This window comes from Phycodurus eques, chromosome 12 (assembly GCF_024500275.1).
Source record: "Phycodurus eques isolate BA_2022a chromosome 12, UOR_Pequ_1.1, whole genome shotgun sequence".
NCBI lineage: Eukaryota > Metazoa > Chordata > Actinopteri > Syngnathiformes > Syngnathidae > Phycodurus > Phycodurus eques.
In genome coordinates, this window is record NC_084536.1 from 919,316 (window position 1) to 943,411 (window position 24,096).

Sequence of the window (24,096 nt, forward strand, 5' to 3'; positions counted from 1 at the left end):
GCCGAGATCCAAACCCAAAAGCGAAACCGCGAGGCCGGGCGGCGGGCCCTGCGTCCACGACACGCCGAGGGCCCCGCTCACGTCTTTTCTGCTTTCTTTGCCCCCCTTCGACCTCCCGAGCGCTTCTCCTCACGTGGGCCGCGGGCGCGCCGGCGCCTATCCCGGCTATCTTCGGGCGAGGGGCGGGTCCTCCCTGAACCGGTCGCCGGCCAATCGCAGGGCACATAGAAACAAACAAGCCTACGGGCAATTTAGAGTCTTCGATCGACATAGCGCGCACGTTTTGGGGATGTGGGAGAACATGCAAATTCCACACAGGCGAGGTCGGATTGGAACCCGCAACCTCACAACCGCGAGGCGGGTGTGCTAAGCGCTCGTCCGCCGTGCCGCCATTCTAAAAGCGACTTCCCATTTTCCTTCGCAACGATCGCGTTGCGTTGGAAGGCTGCGGTATCGCTAGCCAATGCCGGCGTACTGTATCGATACCGCGTGCGGCGTTCCGTACTTTGCGATAAGCCGACATTGCATTTTCTTACCGCGTCGTCGCACAGTCTGTCTGTGTCGGTAAGGCGACTCTGTGCCCGCGTCGAAGCGCCGGCATCGCGGCCCGCCGGAGCGCAAGAAAGCCGCCTCCGTGTGTGTGCTGGCTGGCGCTGCGGCTGTTATGTGGCGAGTGCCTGCGAGTGTGTGTTTGTAGGAGGCGCTTTTTCCAGGCGGTCCTCGGAGATAAAGCCCACTGAGACGCTCTTACGGCAGCGCACACCGACGACAGTGAAATTCATTCGCCTTTTGAAGTTCCAACTTGGAATATTCAAGCGCGGCGCGCATTTTCTACAGCACGGGTCCCCATTAGAGTCGCGGGCGAGCAGGAGCCGAGCCCAGCTGACTTCGGTCGTCGGCCAACGGCGGGGCGGATAGAGACAAACGACCATTCCCGCCTATGGACAATTTGGCTATACGGTCATTTGTATTATCGTTACTGGCGTGTGTAGCAAGTCTCACGCTTGTCCACGGATCGCGGTGCAGTTGCAAACATAAGAGGCAAGGTAATCGATGCTATTTTCAACCGCTGTTTTCTTGAAAGACAAATAAACGACTGATCCGTTTTGCGCGCCCGCCACGTCATTTCCTCGGCATCGCCCCTGCGAGCTCATTATTAGGCACCCCCGCGTGACATACGAGGCAAGAGCTGAATCGGGAAATCTGAGCGCTATTCATTGAATGTTGACTCCCGTTTGGAGGTTGCAGCGCGCAGCATCGCAGGGGGGAGCCGCCGCGAGTATACGGGACCTTATTTGACGTCAGAACACAAAAGGGAAGCCGTTCGGAGACATTTCGAGGGTGTTGGACGCGTTATCCGCACAACTGCATTTGTCTGGAAGATGCCATTGTGAGAAACCGCAACAAATCAGGCCGCTTCCCGATATGCTCTTCGTTTGCTTTCAGCAGATTTTTGTGGAGGAAATCGAGGCTTTCTCCTCTTTTCTCTCCACCACCGACATCAAGACTCCCTTCGACGTCTTCCGAGCGATCCGCTTGCACAGAAGGGCCGAGGAAACGGCGCGTAGAACTGAAAAGCCGTTTCTTCTGGCGGCATTCGCACTTTCGCGCGTAGACGGAGCACGGGCAAGGTCGATTTCGGCTTGGGACAAAATCTCAAATCTTTTTATCTCGAAAGTATTGGATGGATTTTGCTGTTGTCTGAGATGGCGATTTTGTGCTGCGGTTTTATGGCGCGCAATTTTTGAAGGCCTTCCCATCCGTATCGATAGCGTCACACCCCAATTCTCCGCTGCGCGAGGTGTCGGTTTTGCACAAATGATAAAATAGGACCGGGGGAAACGGCGAAAGAGCATCCCAGCGTTCCGAGGCGTCCGCATAACGTGTGTGACGCGTTTTCGTCAAACTAAGAAGAAGAATTACGGCGCCGTACTTCGCATCCGAGGCCGAGTAGGGCTTTCGTTACCATGACGACTTGGGCAGAGCGAGGGGAGGGGAAGCGAAGGCCAAAGTGTGGGGAAAAAAACACAAGCAAGCGCCGAAAAACCAAAGCGTTTTCACCAGTGGAGGCAGCACTCGAAACACGACAATACAACACTTGTCGAGCGTTGCGGATGGCTCCGGGCGGCGCGTGCGGCGGACACGTCGCCGAACACAAACACCCCCACGCCGAGTCGAGCGCGCGCCGCTCATCAGAAGACCGGTGAGCGACCGACAGATGTTCGCGCCATCCGTACGCGCTTGGAGCCGTGGCCGACCGATAGCGGTGGGACCTCGTGGCGCCGCCTTGAAAGCGGACGTAGCGTCGCGGCCGGACCTTGCGTGCGTTATCCGGAAGGAGGCGGCTGCCGTAGAGCGAGACGCAACCCTTGGCGCTCTCCGTGTGCCCGATCGGCGCCCTGCGGAAACCTCCACGCGCACACATCAGCTCCCCTTTGCTGGACTCGCACGCGCTGCACGCGTGCGTCAGCCCCGCTGCTAACCAAAGGATTCCCTCTTTTCGGCGTGTGAAGTCCATCGAGCACATTCATGTTAACGGGGATTGATTTCTGCTCCGTCGCCAGCACCAGAAGAGCCAACGGTCCGCTCAGTCAGGATGATGACTCGCAGGTGTCTTTATGTTTACCAGCCGCTCCCTTCCAGGGGAAGACGCGCAGGAGGCAATCGGTGTTAACCACACAAACGAAATGGACTCCGATGCCACTGCGGACAAGGTGCGGGGAGGCTTATGGCTCAAATCTCACGTGTAGACATTCGCAGTGTTGTTCATTGCACGGAGGCTGTGCAGATGTGTTCAGCGCGCACGGAGCAAAATCCTCACCCAATTAACCGCATCGGCAGACCGCTCCCCTCACGCGTGAGAATCGTCCTCCTACGTTGCGATTCCTACACGGTTGGAAATCAACGACCTGGACCTGGACACGGCCGAGACAAAGGAGATGGTCCCGCACTTCAGGAACTCCAAAAGCACTGAGCACATGGCCCTCCATATCCATAGAGAGGACTTTGAAAGGGCGGAAGGCTTCGAGTTCCTCAGAGCGCACGTCGCGCCGGACCTCACCCGGTCCGACGCGTCGAAGACCGCGCTTCCTCGGGAAACGACGCCGAGCCCGGCTCCCCCGTGACGAACGTTTCCGGATCCACCGCGGAGAGCCTCCTGACCTGGTGCCGCACACATTGGTTCATCAGTTGTACTGCGAAGGACAGGAGGAACCTGCGAGCAGAAGAGTGGCTCACTGCACGTATAATTGACTGCGGTTTATTGACTTCTATCTACAAGTAGTATTTGCCGTCATGCTCCAAATGTCACCGGCTCACACGAGCTTATAAAAGACTAAATTGAATAGTAGGCAGACGTCCGCAAATAAATATCGAACAAAGCGTCTTCGTGCGTCGCAGCGAAGCACAATTGAGACAATTCAAATGGCTTGTAATTAGACGAAGACTCGAATCTCTTCGTCCGACATACAGTCTACTACCTCGCCGACCGACGCTGGCGGACCGCTGCGAAAAGACAGTGGAATCGTGAAGAACCCGTCTCAGTCCGGACGCTCACTTTTTTGCCCCCTTTTCCCCATGGAAAGCGCAACGGGACATGACCGACGACAACCACGAGGCTAAAAACGCCGTCGACCACCAGGCTGTGAAATGCAACTGCCACCCGGGCCCGCGGTCGCGACTAACAACCACACCCCCCCCCCTCCGCCACCGCGCCCCCTCTTTCACGCACGTAAGTGCAATATCATGAACAAGGACTGTCCAAATATTCACACGAGGTCATTGCGGTCGTCATACGGTCATTCTGCCAAATGTGAATCGTTGTACTTTATGCGCTGTCAAGTATTCCACGGCACGCCACGGTTGTGTCCAACCTTTGCTGGTCCCGAAGGTTGTGGCTGGTGAGTGCACATGTTGGAACGCGTGAGAAATTGAGCGGGCGGGCGTGTGCGCGTTTGAGACCAAGTGACTGCAGGGTGAAGAATAGCAGGTCCCCTGCCGAAAAGAGGACGCGTTCCACACGCAAAGGCCATCGTACAGCCTCTCGGGGCGGTACGCTTCACTCTCCGCGTGGAAAATGGAGCAACCTTTGCTCTAAACTCTGCCACGGGGCAAAGCGTACGGAGTACTCCCAAAACCAAAAGAGGCAGAGGATGTTATTAAGCAACGGCAAGATGCGCCTCTCTGGTCTGCACCGATTCACCTCTGGAGGCGGGAAAGGGCGACTCGCGGGGGAAAGCGTTACGGACGGGAAGCCGTCACTCAATGCAGCATCCGAGAAACACTTTGTTTGGGATTTCTGGGAGTACTAAGATTTTCTCTGATGTCCCGATTCCTGCGATTCCTAAGCCAAATGGGCTCTTACCGGGGTAGCGCCGTGAAAGAGGATCTTTGGACTTGAAGGAGTGGGGGCGTCCTAAAAACACACGATATAGGCCTACAGGAGATTCCAGTGTCTATATACATTTCACCGTGACGCTCCTTCCCGGTGGGAAAAGCTGCAGTGATTGAGAACAAAGGCGTAAATGGCTTGAATTGTGATTGTGCCTTCTTCTCCACTGCCGTAGTTCGTATATGTGAGGTTAACTGCTCCCGAGCGTGACGGAACGCCGACCGTGATTTACATTTCAACGTGGGAGTGCCCCGCCAGAGAATGCCACCACCATCAGAAAGCGCCCCTGTCGGTGACATGAACCTCACCGACATAACGTCCCTGTTAATTAGGAGTGTTGTTGCAAGTGGGCCTTGTTTATTATGAAGGTGACAAATAGAGCAACCATAACGCAAGCCGAGCGGTACATTACCGCGTGACATATGGCCAGTAGGGAATCCAACCATGGGACGATCTGTAAGTTCCAAACGTTTGAGTCAAGAAGGTGGAAAGGGTGGAAAGTGCGGCATAAGAGTAAAATGGGGCACCTACCCAAACCGGCCAGATGAAGTCGCTCTTCATTTGAGTTTAGTTTAGAACAAATCGAACACTCGTCGTAGTGCCACGATTCTTCGTCGTCAGCTGGTCTACGCTCATAAATGCACAGCCATCAATCAAATGTCCCAAAATATCACAACGTGCTAGCTGCTTAAGTGAAGATGATGTTCATGCCTGTTCGAAATGAATGCACAATGGACTACGTCGTAAGTCACAAAAGCCGCGCAGCGTCCACTTGAAGTCGATCGTCTTCTGCGCACTTTTGGGCGGAGTCACTCTCAAATGTGGGCGGAGTCAGTCACCCTCAAATGCGGGCGTCCCCTCTCGTACGTGGCCTTGCGCGTATTCCGCCCGAGACCGAAGCGGGTTTCCTCTTGCGCGCTCCAGCGGCCGGAGTGAGTCGGTCTCGCGCCCCGGGAAGGCGAGACGCCGCACTGCCCGTTTTGACTCGTCCTCGTCCGCCGTGCCGCATTGACGTATCACGTCGTATTCATTCATTCATGTTCACGCACGAGCTGTGAGCGGCATGAAATGTTCGTTTCAAATGCGGGAGTTTGTCTGAAAGCGCCTCATCTTAACGGCGCGATGGCGTGTTACATTTGGAATCATTTTGTTCGGATTTGATCTCAGCGTCGGTGGTCAAATCCGTTGAAGTGACGTTGCTGGGCAACGCTGAGCAACAGCTGGGCCTTCGACGACATCACGGCAAAGCGCAGTACGGCAAGAGAGAATAACAAAAACACGTTCCTTGAAAGTCGCCCGAAAAGGAAAATGCCTTCCCATGTCTCAGGAAAAGTCCATTTTCTGGGAATTCTACCCACCTGCAGACGCCTCGCCAGCTGTTAGGGTTACGCGCAAACGGGCCGGGTGCGCGCGGTGGGTGTGTCGGAGGTCATTGCGGGAGAATATATATATATATATATATATATATATATATATATATATATAATATATTCGATGGCTTCAAGTCCCCCATTATATGACTGTCGTACATTTATCGTTGAATAAGAACCCTTGCTTCGGGCCCCTGTGCGATTAAGCTCGTCAAAATTAGAAAGTTGCTCCTCAAATGAAGAAATGAAAAAAAGAAAAAAAAAACATACATTTAACGATACTATCCCTAACGAGCCCTGTCCTTTTTTTTCAATATGTGACCGAAATATCAAGCTTATCATCTCGGCTTCACAAGCGGCTTCGTTGTCGTTTATTCCTATTTGAATTCGCCAATCACGTATGAAGCCGCCAGAGCCCATCAAACATGAGACGGCAGCGCGTTCGACTGTATTTCAAAACATCTTCGATTCTATCTGAGCATTCTATCTACATCTCTCGAACACAATCAAACCTATATTTGGAGACAGAGGTCGACTTTGGAAACGCCACGGTACTTTCTGTGCTGCAACTTTCTCGGTCGAGATCCCAGAAGTCTTCCCGGTGAGGGTGCTGCGAGAAATGCAAACAGAGCTATTCGCACTTCATTTGGCTGGAAATGATTATTTCTTCCTGAACAATAGATTTGTGCTCATCTTTGTCAGCGACGTAGAGTGACAGGCAGAACAATTCAACTCTCTTCCGTTCGACGGCGGAAGCTACGTTAATAAACTCGAGCAAGAAGTCACCGGCTCGGCTCGGCTCGGCTCGGCTCGGCTTAACTTAAACGGGCCGAGGTTCATAAATGGGCTGCAAAATATGTTCCAGAAGCTCGCGCAAATCGAGCAGGTATTTAATTATAAGCTAAGAAGTCTTCCTTTTGTTGTAACGTTATTGGTCTTTTTTTTCGGTGGTCTTTCGCACCGAAGCTCTTTGCAATCTTTGTGTGAAATATTCCATTCACAAATAAGTTGATTCTTATTACGATTATAAATCACGGCAGTCAAAAGAAGAGGAAGACTTTTCTGTTTTCTTTTTTCGAACGGTGATATTGTTTGCACTCGATGAAAAAAATCCTCATCGTCATGATCATCAGAAAGTCCCGAGGAAACTGCGGCTCGCCCGAGCCGTGCCGCCGCCATGTTGGCTCTCGCCTCAAGGAATTCTGGGAATCCTCCTTGAGCCAACATGGGAGACGGCGGGGAGCAGTTTCGCGGTGGGCGGAGCTCGGCGTTCCGGATCGGAACGAAAGCGGTCGACGCGATGCGGGCGAGAAAACACCAAGCCCGAAAAGTGCGCTGAAGTGGTTTTGCGCGACAAGCTCGTGGAGTCCGGATCGGTCCCCGACAACAACTCGAGCTCGGCGAGACGTAGGACCGACGCTCGGTCGTCAGACGGCGGCTTCTCGGGATGTGAAGCCGCCCGGACGCCAATTCGAGTCAAGCGGACGCCGACAGCCGGCAAGGTGGGGGCTACGAGGGTCGCTCTCCTGGCCTCGCCACGCCGGAGTGCGGCATCGGGGGAACTGCGACTGGTGGGCTCGCGCTCCGGGATTACCGACGACGACGCAGCGGAATTGTCGGGGGAGCCGCCGCGGACGACGCTAACCGGGAATTACGGGCACCCGGTCGCGGCCCTTCGGCGCGTTCTCGGGATTCGCACGGGGACTATGGCGGACGACGACGTTCTCTTCGAGGACGTGTACGAGCTGTGCGAGGTGATCGGCAAGTAAGTGTTTCCATTTGGCCTCCTATTGTAGCGTGGCGCCATTGTGCTGCCTGCCTGCCGTGGACGAGCCCGAATCCCTCCTGTGTCGAGTCGACCTTTGAACTCGCCTGTACGGCTGCCGCGGCACGGGTGGAGACGCAGAACACTTGGCGCATTCCCAATTTGTTGGGGCTCCATTGCGACTGCCCCGGTGCGCAACGTGGTCCCAGTTGGGAACTTTCTGCACGTTTTAAACACACACACACACACACACACACACACACACACACACCTGGTCCTGGTTTGGGAGTGACGGTTCACGAACTCCCGGTTGCTCTCGACCACTTGGAATGTGTGCGCATCCTTTTCTCTTTTTTCCGAACTTTCACGCTGCAATTGACGCATTTTCTGTAGTGCATCAACAGAAGGGAGGCAGCAGGGAAGGCGATTCTCCGCCTTCCCAGGTGCGCGGAGGCGGGACGTGGTTGCAAAGTGGGAAGTTTCGTTTCTTGACTTGTGTCGGCTGTCGGAGGCTTGGCCGGCGCGCCCCATGGCGACCGAAGGCCTACGAAGGCCTACGAAGGCCTACGGCGCACTTTCCCAACCTTTATTGAGCCAAATCGAAGATTTGCCCACCAAACAAAGAGTGGAAAGACGGGTTGATGAATGTGCCTTCAACCGCCAAGTGGAAGAGGACGCCGTCGTGATGATTGTCACTATACGTGGCTGGCAGAGAGCATTGTTTCAAATCGAGTATATTTACATGCTACGTTTCATACGTTAAAATGCAGCACAAACTACTTTACAGAGATGAAAAACAGCCAATGAAAAGAGCAAGAAATATACAAGAACTCAGCCCTCCCATCCCCACGTATAAACGCAAAACTCACGCACGTTTCGACTCGTAGTGCAGAAACACGACAAGGCGCCGAACGTGCAGGCGAGCCGAGACGACCCGAGCCAGCCGTCGGCGCCGCGTTTTGCCGTCCGCGGCGAGGTTGGCCTTTCGCCGGAGCCGGCCGGCGACACGGGCGAGGGCGGGATCGGAGACCGACCGCTAAATGGCGAATCCTTCTTCACCACGACAGTTTTGTCAGAGTTTGGATTGTTGACCATTCTGATGGCAATATTTTCTCTTTATCTTGCAAATGAATATTGGCTCCAAATATCAGTTGTCGTCCTCCGTGACTATTAATAATTGAAAAAAAACCGCAGAGCTCCGATCGGTAGAGCGGGTCGTCCGGTGACCGAAGGGTAGCCGGTTCGAATCCCGGCTGGGAGTGTCCGCGTGTCCAAGTGTCCTCGGGCGACACGCTGAACCCTGATTTGCTCCCAGTGGGCAGCAGTCGCCCGTTGGTGTGTGTGTGTGTGAGCGGGTGAATGCGATGCTTTGTAAAGCGATTTTTGGGCACCGATGGTGTAGCTAAAGTGCAGTCCACGCAGTCCATTGAATGCTTTTTCTTCCAAAAACAATTGTCACACGAGTTGAAAGCTTTTTTTGAATGTTTTCCTGCAGCACACGAGCACGCCGCTCGGGAGTCGCCGGCCTCCAGTTTACCGTATCCGATTTTTCTGACCATCCGATATGTTCCGAAGTTTGCGTTCACGGAACACCCACATTTTACGTTGGCAACTACAGAAGAGTCAAGACGGGGCGGCGGCAACGCCGAATTCGTCGATTTCTTTATTTTCTTTCTCCTGTTCTGAGTCGCGGGGAGCTGGAGCGCCGGCCGCCGTCGGCAATTATTTTGCTTATTTAATGACGGAGACGCCATATTATCGAGACAAACCCTATTGAATTGTCTTTGGACGCCAGGGAGTCCCACCCATGTTCACGGCAAACCACATCGTAGTTACGGTTTGTGTCAGTGGACGCCGTATCATCTATGTCATTGTAATACAATTGGAAATGTGAGCTTTTGCAGTCAGAATGTAACAATATCACATCTTAAATTGTTCCTCGCATTAGTAAATCAGGACTGCTTCTAATTCCGAGTTATTGTCGCGAACTACACTGCTGCGGTATTCTTCGACTTGTGCGTGCAATTAAGCGGAAACGTTCCCTCGCTGCCGTGCCGCCGCCTAATAACCCGAAGCGCTTCTAAACAGCTGTGTTTATTTTTTGACGGCCCACCCTCTCCGGGCATTTATCCCCTTTCGCGTCCGTTGAGCTCAGCCTTTTTGTTTTGCGAAATAAGCTTCAGAACCCGCGGCGCACCGGGGGGGAAGTAGCGGCCGATATCGCAGCGTTCCACCCGGCGGCCGAGGAACAAAGGACTGTCGAGGGAGACGCTCGCTTTGTTTTCGTACACAACCGAGGACCGGAGTCTGTTCCCACTCGAAGCCAGCGTCACGCTGACGGTGCCCTGCTTCGGGTGCGCAAAACTGGTCGTCGGTCACTCAAAGCCCGGGTGGCCGCGTGCGGGTGTCCAGATGCCGGACGAGCCCGTCCGAGCCCGAAAACGCGCGTGCGGGGAGCTAGAGGGACGAGGGCAGCCGTGCCTTTCGTGTAGGACGTTTTGGACGTGTGCGGCGCCAGAGCCGACACGGGCCAGCTGAAACACTCGAATGCGAGCTGAGTTCTCCTACTAATTTAAGTGAATTATAGCCTGTTAGCCTTCCAGCACGAGTCAAGCGCTCAATCTCCTGCCTCGGCTCTACTCTGTACTTGTTCTTTTGAAGCAGCGTGAGAGTTTACAGCCAACGTGAAGTAGTACACCAGTTTTATGAGTACCCAGTGGGGAAAACCAACATTGCCAACTTTGTAAAGGCGTGGGTAGAACATACCGAGAATTTGGAAAATCGGATGATGGGTGCCGGGAACATGTAGCTTTTTGTGTTGGAAAAAATGTTTCCACACTATTGATGTCCGTAGTTGCGTGATAGCTGAGGTCTGCGTGGATGTAACTCAACTTCTCACAACCCGACGTCATGTTGTCCTCTCGAAAACTAACGGCTCCTCTGCTGGTCGCGGCCAGTAGTGCGCTCCATTTTGCTTCCTTCGCTTCAAGATGCGATGAATGCGACAATCAATTCCACACAGTCATCAGAATTCTTAACGATAAACGAATGGCTTTATATGCCCATTCTTAACCCAGATATGGCAGACGTGACTTCTCCTTGATCAACAAGAGTTGAGTCGAAAAATATCAGCCACGAGCGAAGGACGTCACCAGGGCAGGAGGAGGTCAGTAGAGATGTGAAGACCAACGACGACAAGGAGGAGGCCAGTCGATTTAGGAAGGACGATGCATCGCGTCGCGGTCGGATCGAGCGAGGGCATCCGGAGAGGTCGCGGTTGCCGCGGAAGAAGGCGGGCCGTTAGCTCGACGGGCTCGCGAAGAGACGGGCCGTTATTCGCCGAAACAAAAGGGCAGCGTGTGGCCGACGAGTTCCTCTTTCTTCCCTCGTCTCAAAAGATGATTACGTAAATTGACAATAATTCCATCCAGGTTCAGTTGGAATGCAGTTGCCACGATGTGGACGCCACCAGCCACAAATCCAGGAAGTGATTACGAGGGAGGCCAACATCCATCTCCACATTCTGCTGAAAGAGCCAAGATTTCACAGTCGGCGCCGTCCGCTAATGTACGATTTTGCTACCGGGATGATTGACTCCTGCAGGAGGACAAGAAATTTCCCCTTCGTTTGCGAACTTTCTGGCGTAGGAGTCGGCTTTACGGGGCCTGAATGTCATTATATACCATCTGCGTAAATAGAGATTGGAACGATAGCATGATGATACATCATTTATGCACTAATCAATATATAGGGACAGACCCAAAAATCACAAAAGTCATCTAACACAGTGTTCCCCAACCTTTTTTTTTTGCACGGCGGACCGGTTTAGAGTTGGCATTTTTTCTTCACGGAGCGGCTGTCAAGGTATGGCATATATATATATATATATATATATATATATAGAGACAGGAAAAATAAATGAACTGGACCGGCTTCAAAACCAATGTTAAATGCATGAAAAATGCAACTCACCATAACGCACAAGTGATAAAAGAAGCTTTGTTTTTCTTTCCTCTTCTTGTGGCTCCTCAGGTGGCCTTTTTCCTTTTGAAAAGAAGCGCTCCAAACATGTTTGTTTTTTACTCATTTTGCTAGTTTGCGGCCTTATTTTTAGTAACGTATCCCGTGACTGCCATGTGCAGTCTAGTGTTGCTTCATTCGGCAACGTACGAAATGATTGAACCCGGCCGCCGCCGTGAGCGAGTCGGCTGGGAGACGGAAACGGAAGACTTCTGCGTAGTCTTGATGTGTCGATTGGTCAATTTTCAAAAGAAAACACATTGGACAGGCGAAAACGCAATACAACATAAATTTGATAAATTGGTCATTCTTTCAATGCGGCCCGGTAACAAATACATTTTCCAATCAACAAATGATTGACATTTCTATGCGTCGAGAGACTTGTAGACTTTCATTCAATCGTTTGTGTAGGCGGAAATTAAAAGATCAATCTAATAATATCAAATATCGATCAAATACTATATAGGCCCTCAGTCAGGCCAGTGGGCGGATTCGGAACGTATTTTGCATTTAAGGCAAATTGCGGTCGCCGCTGTCGTACAGAAGCTCGGCGGCGTAGCTTTGCTTGGCATCGGCTGGCCCAAACTTGCATGCTGCCGTAAAAAGCCAGAAAGTCCAGGTTTCTAAGCCAAAATTGTACGGAGTTGACCAACAAATGCGCCAGAATTACGTGACGATGGCGTTTCGGGAACGCTCCCGTACTGAGCTTGACGCACAAATATAACTTGCCATGAAGTGTGCAACTGCAACGGTACTCCTATCTGATATTTGTATATAAATACTAGCGGTGGGCATAATGAGTAATCTTTTGATCATCAAGAAGTCTGTCATTTGCCTGAAATGGTTTGAATAATCGCGCCTCGGCGCAACTGAGGTAAAACGGAGTTCACTAGTTGGGTGCGACGAGTTAGACGCGCTGTTCGTTTCCTCTCAACTCGCTCATCTGCTCACTCCACTACTGCCGTCACATGACGAGTCCAGAACCTCCAGAGAGACATCGTCTTATCTGATAAACATATTTTTCAACACGGAACGTGAATTCTTCCGAAATGTTGTCAAATGTCCCTCCGATGATATTACATTTTCCGTAGGCTATAAACTCGTCAGTCGTGAAAACGAAATGATACGAGGGGATCAGTTTGTATCAAATCTCAAGCCCAAGTAATGCTCGATTTTCTTAGATGTTTTTCAGCTGGTGACTCAACGTTGCGCTCCTCGTCATGAATCCACGTTACGACGGAGTCTGCTGAATAACAAATCTGCTCAAAAATGCTTGTTCAAAAAGTCCACTTCTTCGTAATACTTATGTCACACTAGGAAATGCAACCAAAACATCTTTGCCTGACTGAAATTTGCGTGATGAGTGCAGAAAGAGAAATGCAGATGACGCCAGGACTGAAGGCGGGCTGGCCATTGTTTATACAGTTTGAGGACAAGCTAGATGGGAGTTATTAAAATGTAGTAGAAGCGCTTCGTAACCCCCCCCGAAAGAAAATATTGGGCTAGTGTGTTGTGACTGAATGGGGTCCTGAGCCTTGTGGGGGACGCGCGTGTTGTGCTGCTGCCTCCGGGGGTCTTCTTTGCACGTGCGTGTGCATCTTGTATCATCTAATCTAAGACTAAACCTCTCTCTCTTTGGGTTCGGAGGGTGGCAGAAAATGCGCGAAAAGGCTGGTTCCGGCACGCGCAATTACACTTACTGCAGTGCGCTAAGATCTCCCATCAAGCCGGAACAAACACCCCTGCCGGACCTTTGCCGCGCTCGCTGAGCAACAAATACACACCGCGTCCACGGAGTGACAGTGGAAGATCCAAAGTTGTTCCGACTTCAGTCATTTTTCAATAGGAAATTGAATTCATTCGTTCGAGGCTCAAACTCTCGCCTTCAGAAACAGAAAAACGTAGGAAGTGTACAAGCAATGTTGATGTTTGAAGCAACATTTGAACATTGTTAACGGTCAACTGTAAAACTAAAAGTCAAGCTGCTCCCCTTTTAAAGACTCCTGCCGGACGTGTGTTGATCTGTTTGCAAATATCCAATCGGCCATCGTTATCACAACCCGCATCCAAAATTGTATTTGTGTTTCCTGAAACTGCTTGAACGGATGCATTTTTCTGGGCATTGATGGTAAAGGTTTCGTAATGTTTTTGTTTGGCAGACTGTTGGTGTGGGGACATTGGTTGTCATTAGACCAAAGTACTTCATAGGGTTGACGCAAGAAAAATAATGATGATTAGTTTGAATCAATGCATATTCTTGGTTAATGATTTGCGCGTTCCGCTTGGCAGCTGAGCGACATTTGCTATTGTGATCTTGTTTGATCATTGATGAAATTAGCCGTCGAAAATTGTTTGCAGAGGCTCCTAGCAGCTGCGCTACGTCAACATCAACCTTTGTCAGCGTGTGCTGCTTTTGTAATTAGACGGACGTTCTGTTTTGAGTCGGAATCTTTGCACCCAAGTGCACGCGACTTGAGCCGTGGCGCTTTTCCACGATGGCGAAGTCGAGCGTTCCATCCCAGCAGCTTTCACGTTAACTGACAAGGATACATCTCTGTTCATGTATTCGTAATAAATTGCCTCCCGTTCAATTTTGCGCATGTTTAAACACAAACCTACAGAGATGCCGTGTGTGTAGAATTTGCTTTAGTGGGAGATGCGTTTGCAGACGAATGAGTTAAACATCTGTTGGTTTTTTTTGTTTTGTTTTTCTTCCCCCCCCCCCCCCCCCCCCCCCCCCCCCTTATGTTCCAAGTCTTACTGTTGCTTTTGTGTTTCTTTGGTCTTGCCGCCATCATTCACCTGAGGCCTTTTCAGTCCCGAGCAGTGGCTTGCCAAGAAACGGAGAGCCGCTATATAGGACACAGGGAGAAGAGATTTCCTTTTGCAGCACGCTGAGATGCCAGCCGGGCTCTGGAAACCGTTTGCAAACATTTCAAGCCACACACGGAGACTGCAGTCGCTTTCTGCTTTGTGCGCCACATTCCGCAAGGCTAGCTCATGTACTTTTCAGCGGGACATTACGAGAGCGACACCAAGCGGCCTTCGCCATAAAACTGTGTTTTCATTCGTGTTCTTAGCTTTCGTGCAAGTATGATGAAAGGTTTACCATTGTAAAATGTAACTCAAGTCAACCCCCTCATGAAGACTGCAAGACGGCTGATATTACTTTTGCCGAGTGTTACTGCCACCTTGTGGCGTTGACTCATTGTCTTACTGGAATTATTTGGCGTCGCGTCGCGTCCAGTAAGTGTATTCACGTTAGTATCTGCTGGGTAAAAATGATCTGAATTGATATTATTTCATTATTTTGCTCACATAAGTTCCAGTTCCAAAAATCGCCCCGTCCACGCTGCCTGTGAAAGCGGTTGTGTAACAACGCGGGCCGAAGTCGCCCCAGCAATATTGCAGCGAGAGTGGAAACGCAGATTGCCTGAATTGCGGGACAGCGCCGCATCAGACGTTCACCTCAATTGTCAGCTTGATAGTCGGGATTTGTGGCCGACTTTGTAAAAGTGCAAGTGGGTCTTGAATTTAAAAAAAAGTACAGGCAGATAGTTGCTGGGTCTTCTGTTGCATTGCCGACGAAGCAATTTTGCAGGTTTTCTGTTTAAAAAAAAAAAAAAAAAACCAAAAAAAGAAGCTTTTCTTTTATTATATATATTGCTAACATGGAGATTTATTTACTACGATTGAGTATTTGCATGCAAAGGGTGATAAAAAGTGGAGTCGGTCCCACACGAATGCATGAAAAAAGCAGCGTAGTTGAAGTTGAAAGGAGCGCAAGCATTCTCACAACCGTCGCCAGCGGCAGGAGCCTTGAAGGCCTGCTGCTGAATTGTTCTAATAGAGTTCACTTTTTCGCACCATTCAACTCTCTTCCTCCGAAGCCACTTTTGGTTCGCTGTGACTTTCCCATCATCCGTGTCAAAAGTTGCCTTATCGACTCTTTTTATAATATACTCTTTCTTATTTCTTATACTCTTAAGTATCACAATTCGAATATGTCGCGGCATCGTGAAGAGGAAGGAACGCATGCAATCAAATATTTTGACATCAGAATCAGGCCTCTGACAAATGTACAAATGTGATGTGTAACGGATCTGTGGCATCGCAATGTAAACCCCGATCGGATAAACGTCACCGGAATACACCGATTGGCCACGCATGCCCACCCGTGTCTGCCCACACAACCATCCATCCATTTTCTGTAACGGCTTCTCCTCACGCGGGTTGCGGGCGTGCTGGGCACGTAGAAACAAACAACCATTCGCACTCCCATTCACACCTACGGGCAATACAGAGTCTTCAATCAACCTGTCGTGCCAGAGTAACCGGAGAAAAGGGTTCTCCCCACGCAGGCACGGGGAGAACATGCAAAATTCCACAAAGGCGGGGCCGGGATTTGAACCCCGGTCCTCGAAACTGTAAGGCAGTCCAAAAAAAAACCCACACACCTGCTGTAAATCTAGACTACAGCGAAAGCGTATGCAATCAAATATGGTCTAAATATGCCACATTAGAGATGTGAGGCTGATTAAGTGAAGAAAATAATTGCCAATGGCGGCCGGCGGAGCGCGGCAGAGGTTGCCCTCGCTGAAATCAAAGTGGGGAAGGATAACTGAACGCTATATGTTTCATATTTGCATTATTTGTGTACTACCGTTGACTTCTGTGTTGGGCACTCAAACCTGCAAAGTAAGTAGTCAGCTCATTGAAATTTGGGAATAAGTGTGTTAAGTGTTATTTTGGGCATTTTGATTCACATTTGGGAAGGCCTCCAATCCGACGGGCGGCATTAAGATTGTGATCGTGAAGCCCTTGGTGCCGCGGGATCATGTGGGCAGGTTATCGCTTTACTGGAAACGCCTCCTGTGTTGTGTTGGGCGGGGCTGGCTCAGACCCAAAAAACAAAACAACATTGCAAGATGATTTCAATTGTGTCGTGTACGACAGGTGAGCGTCGATATTTGGGTGAGGGGAACACAGTCTCTTGTTCCCCCAATTCAGGAACGGGATGACTTTTCATATGAGATGATCGATTGAGTAGCAAGCAGCCCGGAAGCGCGCTGGTTTTCATACATATGGCGAAGATCTTTTTCTGGAATTGCTCTAATTTAGACCTGAACGCCAAGACGCGTCTCGCAAGCCGTTAAGATCCTCTTCATCTTGCGGCTACGTTCGCAATGTATCTGCACCATCGACTGTATGTCGCAGATGTTTTATTGGAAAGAACACGGCCGTGGAAAAGAGCGCTATAATCTTCTGAAAGTGGGTAATGTACCAATGATAAACTCTCATCCCATAATCTCTAGATTGCCTGGCAAAACAACCGTATTGATTGATTTGTGTGTTGGCTAACTTTATTTGCTAACGTTTCATCGCTATCGAACAACGCGCACCAAAACTAAACGCCATTGCAACCGCTTCTTAAAAGGCTGACTTACAATTCCATTGATATGTTGCCACTTTTTGCCATTTATGTTCTTGAGTAATCACTGCATCATTTGCCCAATTGTCATTCTATCGCAGTTATCACGCTACTAGTCACTTTAAATTGCTTTAAATGGCCTGATGACTCTGCGTCATTTGCACAGTTGTCATTGTATCGGCATTAGCATATTAGTGCCGGTACCCTTTCATTGCTCAATGACTCTCCTTACGTGTTTTTAGGTCCTAAATGTATATTTTGTCATAGTGGCTGTTTGTTGTCGTACTAGAGTGGCTCCAACTATCGGAGACAAATTCCTTGGGCGTTTTAACATTTTTTAATGGATTCCAAATCTGGGGTATTTTCATTTATCATTACGATTGGCAAAATATTGCATTAGTATTAGTTGGGGAAAAAAGTGTACGAAATGATGGTTTTAAATTAGACTTTCCAACCGATCTGATCGTTATCAGCCGATAATTAGCATTTTATGCTGATGCGCTGATCGGCTTTGTCGTAATTCGGCGATCCGATCAATGACGTCATTGATCGGATCGCTAAAAAAAAAAAAAAATAATTGTGGACCCTCCCACAATTTTCAGGGATCTTAGTAGTATTACAGAAGCCATGTTTCCACCTCGCGTAGTCGGACAAGCATTAGCGGTAGCCACAGTTTAAAAAAAAAAAAAAAAGAGGAAGTCAACTTTGTTACGTTTGGCAGCACTGTGAGCTCATAGGGCTGGATCTGGATCTGGATCTGGATCTGGATTGGAGGCGCAACCTTGGCATGTTGCGGTTCTACCCTTTCAAAAGCGACACAGGTTCGTGTCTTCGAGTATCGCAATTTTCGCTTTCGGTACTGTATCGTGACTAATCTGCTGACTGGTGACATTTGTTGGTGACATTTGAAATGGCGTGCAGAACTCCACCAAAGAACGTCCTTATTTCGATCAGAAACCCATTTTACCATTACGTAGATGAGTGGAACAAAATATGATTCGAAGTTTTAATTTATTAATGATGCAACTACAAGTTAATATTTCTACTTCCATTGTCAGTCGAGTTCATTGCCGATATCAGAAAAGCAAATTTGTTTTGTCATTAAAATGCTACATTTCCACCTGGAAAAATATATTTTTTGCTTAAGGACATAAACATCCCATATTCTGGTATAAAAACAATGTTTTAGAAGCAGAAATCCACAAAAAGCAAAAAATTGAGCAATCAGCCGCTCCTGACTTGGTTGGGGGACTTGTAAGTGGCGGGACCTCCGTATGGACTGGTGCGTTCACTGCGGCTTGGTTTTCGTAGTTTTCCACAGTACTATTGTGAAGTGAAATCATTTCGAAGTGGTGGTTAACTGGGTTGCTAACAATTGAATGAATCGCACCCACTGCCTTCAGCTGACATTCGCTGCGGAAAAGCAGAAAGCTCGTTCGCGTGGCTGTGCTGCCGCATCTGTGACAGCAAGGACAGCGACGGTATATTCCGCCTCTAAATCATTCATCTGTACCGTGTGCGTGCGTGTCAGGTTGCAAGTTGGTGTCCGTGCGCCGAAAGGATGTTTGGTAATGTGCAGCTGCCTCTGACAACAACCCAAAGAGGTGGGAACGAATACAAAGCCGGTGCGAGAAAAGAAGGCGGCGGGGAAAACATCGACGGGCGCGTACGATCGAGGCTGCGTTGACGCACCGTCCGACAGATGGCCGACACGCGGGGCCGCACGGTGAGCGGCGCAAGCGAACGAGGCTTGCCGAGCCGGGCGGGAGAAGCCAAAGTCTCCTGAAATAAGCCCCCGAATGTCACAGATTTCTTTATTTTACACTTAGACTGACTTTACTAGACATCATTGGATATATAATTTAAGAGGGTGCAAAAAGCAGGTATACAGTTGTAAGACTACAGAGTTCTTCATTATTTACCTTCTTTATGAAGTTCTTTAGCGGCACGGTCAACGACTGGTTAGCACATCTGCCTTACAGTTCTGAGGACCGGGGCTCAAATCCCGGCCCCGCCTGTGTGGAGTTTGCATGTTCTCCCCGTGCCAGGGTGGCTTTTCTCCGGGTACCCCGGTTTCCTCCCACATCCCAAAAACATGCACGGTAGGTTAATTGAAGACTCTAAATTGGCCGTAGCCGTGAATGTGAGTGCGAATGGTTGTTTGTTTCCATGTGCCCTGCGATTGGCTGGCGGCCGGTTCAGGGCGTACCCCGCCTCTCGCCCGAAGATAGCTGGGATAGGCTGCGGCACGCCCGCGACCCGCGTGAGGAGAAGCGGGACGGAAGATGAATGAAGTTCTTTTTTTGCTTGTTTTCAGATAACCATGGCGTGTAATTTTGAAAGGTCATAAAGTGACAAAATAATTAATGTGTGGAGTGCCCTGAGTCTCCATTTCCATTTCAGTCAAGTAGACTTGATTCAATTGCGCAATTGCGTCATCGCCCATTCCCTCTCTGTGCCGCTTCGACAGAAAAGGCGGGGAAATCCCGTGTTGTGTGAGTGGGGCTTTCCCTCTTATCAGAGTCCAGCAGCAAACGCGACGAGAAGAAAGTCAATATTTGAACGCGTTCGTGCGGCCTTTTGCACGTTGTGGCTTTCGTACGTATCGCCAGAAGTCCGTCCGCTCCTTCAACCTCAAGCGGCGACCACCAGGGGGACGCTCGCGTTCAAGTACAGACCCTTTCCAAAGAAATGTAATATCATGGAAAAGTTTATTTATTTGCATAATTCTGGAGAGACAACGACAGTGAGTGCGCGAATAATGTAGAATAATGTAGGCCAGACACAGATGTGACAACAATCTCAAGACAAAATTGGCAGCATGTTGCAATGGAATTGTAAGTTAACTGTTTAAGAAGTTCATGACAAGAGAGAAGAAGCTGTTGGAATGTCAGTTTGTTTTAGTTTGCATTGTTCGATAGCGCCTACCTGAGGGATGTAGCTGGAAGAGGTGGTGACCGGGATGCGGAGGGTCCGAGAGGATTTGGCACGCTCTTGTCTTAGTTCTGGCAGCGTGCAAGTCCTCAATGGTGGGTAGGGGGGTACCGACAATCCTTTCAGCGGTTTGGATTGTCCGTTGCAGTCGGAGTTTGTCCTTTTTTGTCGCAGCACCAAACCAGACTGTGATGTGATTCAGGGCCCAGAATTGAAACAATTTCAAGTATTTATTTGTTTATTTTTACATAATTTGGTCTTCCAGCTCATGGAATCAGGAATTCAAAAAATGATAATACCGTGAAGAAATCAGCCCAAATTTTGCAGGCCATAAATGTTTTAAAGTGAGTGTCACACACGAGTCATCTACTAAACTCAAAGCACCTGCACAGGTCTCCCCAGGTGTCATTAAATTCAGTTAGGTTCAATTGTCTCAGTTGGGTTCAATATGGGGAAGACTGCAGACTTGACAAGTGGCCAGAAGACCGTCATTGATAGCCTCCCGAGGAGGGGTAAGCCACCAAGGTTCATCGCTAAGGAGGCTGGCTGTTCACAGAGTGCTGTGTCCAAGCGTATCAATGGAAGGACAAAATGTGGCAGGAGAAGACGCACCAGCAAAAGAGATGACGGCCGGCTTCAGCGGATGATCAAACAGAGAAGATTCAAGAATCTAGCACAGATCCAGAAAGAGGGGAACGAGGCGGGAATCACAGCTTCAAAAACCACCACATTCGGACGCATCCGGGAGATGGGCTACAACTGTCGGGTTCCTCGCTTCTGAGCCTGAGCCGACGTCGGAAGCGTCTCAACTGGGCTGAGGAGAACAAGGACCGGACTGTCGACCAGCGGTCCGAGGTCCTCTTTTCCGATGAAAGTAAAGCGTGCCTTTCATTCAAGGTCCGAGGGTTTGGAGGAAGACGGGTGAAGAACAGTACCTAAGCTGCTTGAGGTCCAGTGTGAAAGATCCACAGTCAGTCATGATTTGGGGTGCAATGTCCAGTGCAGGTGTTGGTCTACCAGAATGTTTTAGAGGACTTGATGGTTCCTTCTGCTGAGGATCTGTATGGAGATGCAGATTTCATCTTCCAGCAGGACCTGGCCCCTGCCCATACCGCCAGAAGCACCAAAACCTGCTTTGATGCCCATGCCGTCACAGTGCTCGACTGGCCAGGCAACTCGCCGGATCTAAACCCCATTGAGAATGCATGGGGTATTATCAAGAGGAAAATGAGGGGCACCGGACCCAAAAACAAAGTGGAACCGACGGCAAGCATCAAGGAAATCTGAGCTTCCATAACTCCCAGGCAACGCCACGGGCCGATTGCCTCAATGCCACGGCGCATCCACGCAGTGATTCAAGCAAAGGGATTCCCAACCAAGTGTTGAAGATTAACGTGTCATATTTTGATTGATTTAATGTGACCCTAATTGCTTTCTTTTTTTTCCTGCCAAAACTGAGAAGTAAGTGGTGATTTCGTCACAATATTCACATTTTTTTCAATTCCTGATTTCCAAATTATGTAAAAATAAACAAATAAATACTTGAAATTGTTGAAATTGTGGGCCCTGAATCTGTAATCTATCAAAGTTTAACTGTTTGAATGGAATTATGGAAATAAATAAACTTTTCCATGATATTCAAATTGGAAAGGGTCTATATACAATAGGTTCTTAGGGTTAGGGTTAGGGTTAGGCCACAATTTGAATAAGTAAAGTGAGGGAATTTCCTCATTAAGATTCATGCATTCTTTACTCTGAAGTTAATGAACATGTTGAAATAACCACATCATGTGGGTTTTTTTCTTCTTTTTTATTTTCAAAACCGTGGGAAAGGATTGTCAGAAGAATTCTTGAATTATACGAGGCGCAACGTAACCTCCTTGCTCGAGGTGACAATTGGATTATTGGACATTGGGAAGCATTTTGTTCTTTTATGCGCACTGCTGACGTTTCGCAGCGCCGAAACGTATTGCACCCTCAGCGAGTATTGCTATTCCAGCTTCTGTCCATGTTCAATCCGGTACGACTCAAAGAAGAGGATGCTCCTCTGCTTTCATTCTGCTCTCGCTCGCTCACACACTTCCTGCTCTTTTAGTGTGGGGGGCTACCAAAGTGCAGGCGTCATCACAACGAGCCCCACGCAGCTGCCTTCCATTCAGAGCGCTAATGGCTTAAAGCTGTGCTCGGCCGAGCCCTCCGCGTAACCGCCATTTCTTCCGAGACGCCCATTTCCGCCTCTTGAGTCGACTGCGTTCCACTGACCCTTTTTTCCCCCCCGTCGTGCTCTCCAGCTGCCTCAAGCCGTTGCAGGAGGGACATTGAGAAGCCAGTTTCACTGGACCTCGTGGAGCCTGTTATTAAGATGGAAAAATGACGTTCTAAAGGGAGTTTACATGGCAACGACCTCGTAAAAACAAAGCCCAAAATGTCTTTGCGTTTTTGAAGTGTAATATGCATGCCAGACCAGTCATGGAGAATTTGTCTTCAAAAAGAAACGCTCCACACCAACTGCTCATCTTCCCGTCTTACCCAAAAGTGGCATTCGAAAAGCCTTCGTCAGCGTACATCTGGCTTTACAATTTGACGTATGCAACGCGTATTACACATCTGTACTCGGTAGCGGTATCGTAAATGTCGGCTTTGCTCTAAACTCGTTCAATTGAGCCGAGCGGCACCAACGCAACAACTGTTCTGCCGTCGTTGCGATTGTGACGCACTGGCGAGGGCGCATCTCCTCGGTTTTCACCGTGTTGACATCTAAAACAAAATGCCGTGTGGCTTCATTTCAAAGAAGACGTCTACTTAACGGCCGTCATTTTCCCAAAAGACGGCCTGCCTACTTTACCACGGGTCGTGTTGGTGACGCTCGCGTCGGGTTTAGCCGCCAGCGGGCGAGGTGTGACATTTTCCTGCCCGCGTCCGGGGTTGCCAAAGGCGCTCACACTGGCGAGACGACGCAGCGCGGCCACTACTCACTGCGTTACTAATAAGAGCCCACTGGACGGGTTGTACAGCCCTTCAAGACCACCAGTACTTGATCTATTCTTATTACCCATCAGTGTCCCCAAAAGTCCAGTTTTTACGGCGTGTGCTGATTTATGTGAATGAAACAATAATAAGTCTTCGTTTTCTGCCTTTTGTCACTGGATGATTGATTGATTGATGGATGGAGGTGCCAGGTACACTTTGAATTGATCTTGCTTTGGATCCCGTTTGTTAGTGCAAGTGTACTTAATGAAGTGACCGGTGAGTGTATGCTTCTGCTGTTTGTGTGTGTGTGTCAGTTGGGCACGATGCCGTCCTACCTCGCCCATCCGATGCTAAGCAGCTTTAGCTTGATTGCCATCTGTTCCAGCAGTCTGTATTTCTGTACAAAGACAAGCGCGCTTTCCTCAGCCACTAAATCACGCATCAACAATCGAGCAGCGCTTGTATACCAAACCTTCGAGGGTCACTAATGTCGCCGGGGTTCCCTGCAGGCTTTTGAGTTATTCTGATTGAAATCATTCCTGTCTTTGACCAACTGTTTCCATGTGACGTGATTCATTCCGATCGGGCGTATACACGATGTGTACTACATTTAATCGGAACAGCCGTGTGATACGCGCACGTCGATGTCCACTTCACGTCATTTATAAAGATGACCAATCACACATTCTCACACTTTTATGAAAGCTACAGCTTGATTAAAAACAAGTTAGTAGTTAAAATTAAGATTTCAGTCGTGTACGAGTTTGACATCGTTCCGGTTCACAGTTTACATGACAAAAATGTACATCTGATCGCTTTGGCAAAAGGAATATTCCACCCTGTGAAACCGAACGAAATTTGTTCCAATTGAGGTGTTTTTATGGAGCCTTTTCATTGGCTTTGGGCTTCTAAACCGATTGTAACGGGAACGCAAGGCTCCGTGGAAACCTTCGAGAACGCAAGGCTCCGTGGAAACCTTCGATTCTCGTACGTTAGCTAAAGCATGGAAGCAAACGTGGCGTCGTTCTCCCGGCAAGATTTTCGACATGATTTTTCAGCGGGTCTGCGGAAATGTTTGCACATTTGGTGTGTCGCCAAAGTTGGACCTGGGAGAGGGCATGCTAGCTCACCTTCTAGTTCATCCCAGAATTTGTTTGGGTTCAATCTTTTTTGAAAATAAAAGGACCGAAAACATTTCTCTGCGGAACTCCATTCT

General features: G+C 49.4%; 1 protein-coding gene across 23 annotated transcripts in view; it reads left to right on the plus strand.

Annotated features, from left to right (window-relative positions):
* Positions 1-6,787: 6,787 nt before the first annotated feature.
* caska (calcium/calmodulin-dependent serine protein kinase a) overlaps positions 6,788-24,096 on the plus strand; it is a 59,290-nt gene continuing 41,981 nt past the window's right edge. For all 23 annotated transcript variants that reach the window (XM_061691215.1, XM_061691219.1, XM_061691216.1 and 20 more), the window contains exon 1: positions 6,788-7,525. In XM_061691215.1, the coding sequence (XP_061547199.1) occupies positions 7,467-7,525 (59 nt within the window). In that variant the 5' untranslated portion in view covers positions 6,788-7,466. The remainder of the gene's footprint in view (positions 7,526-24,096) is intronic.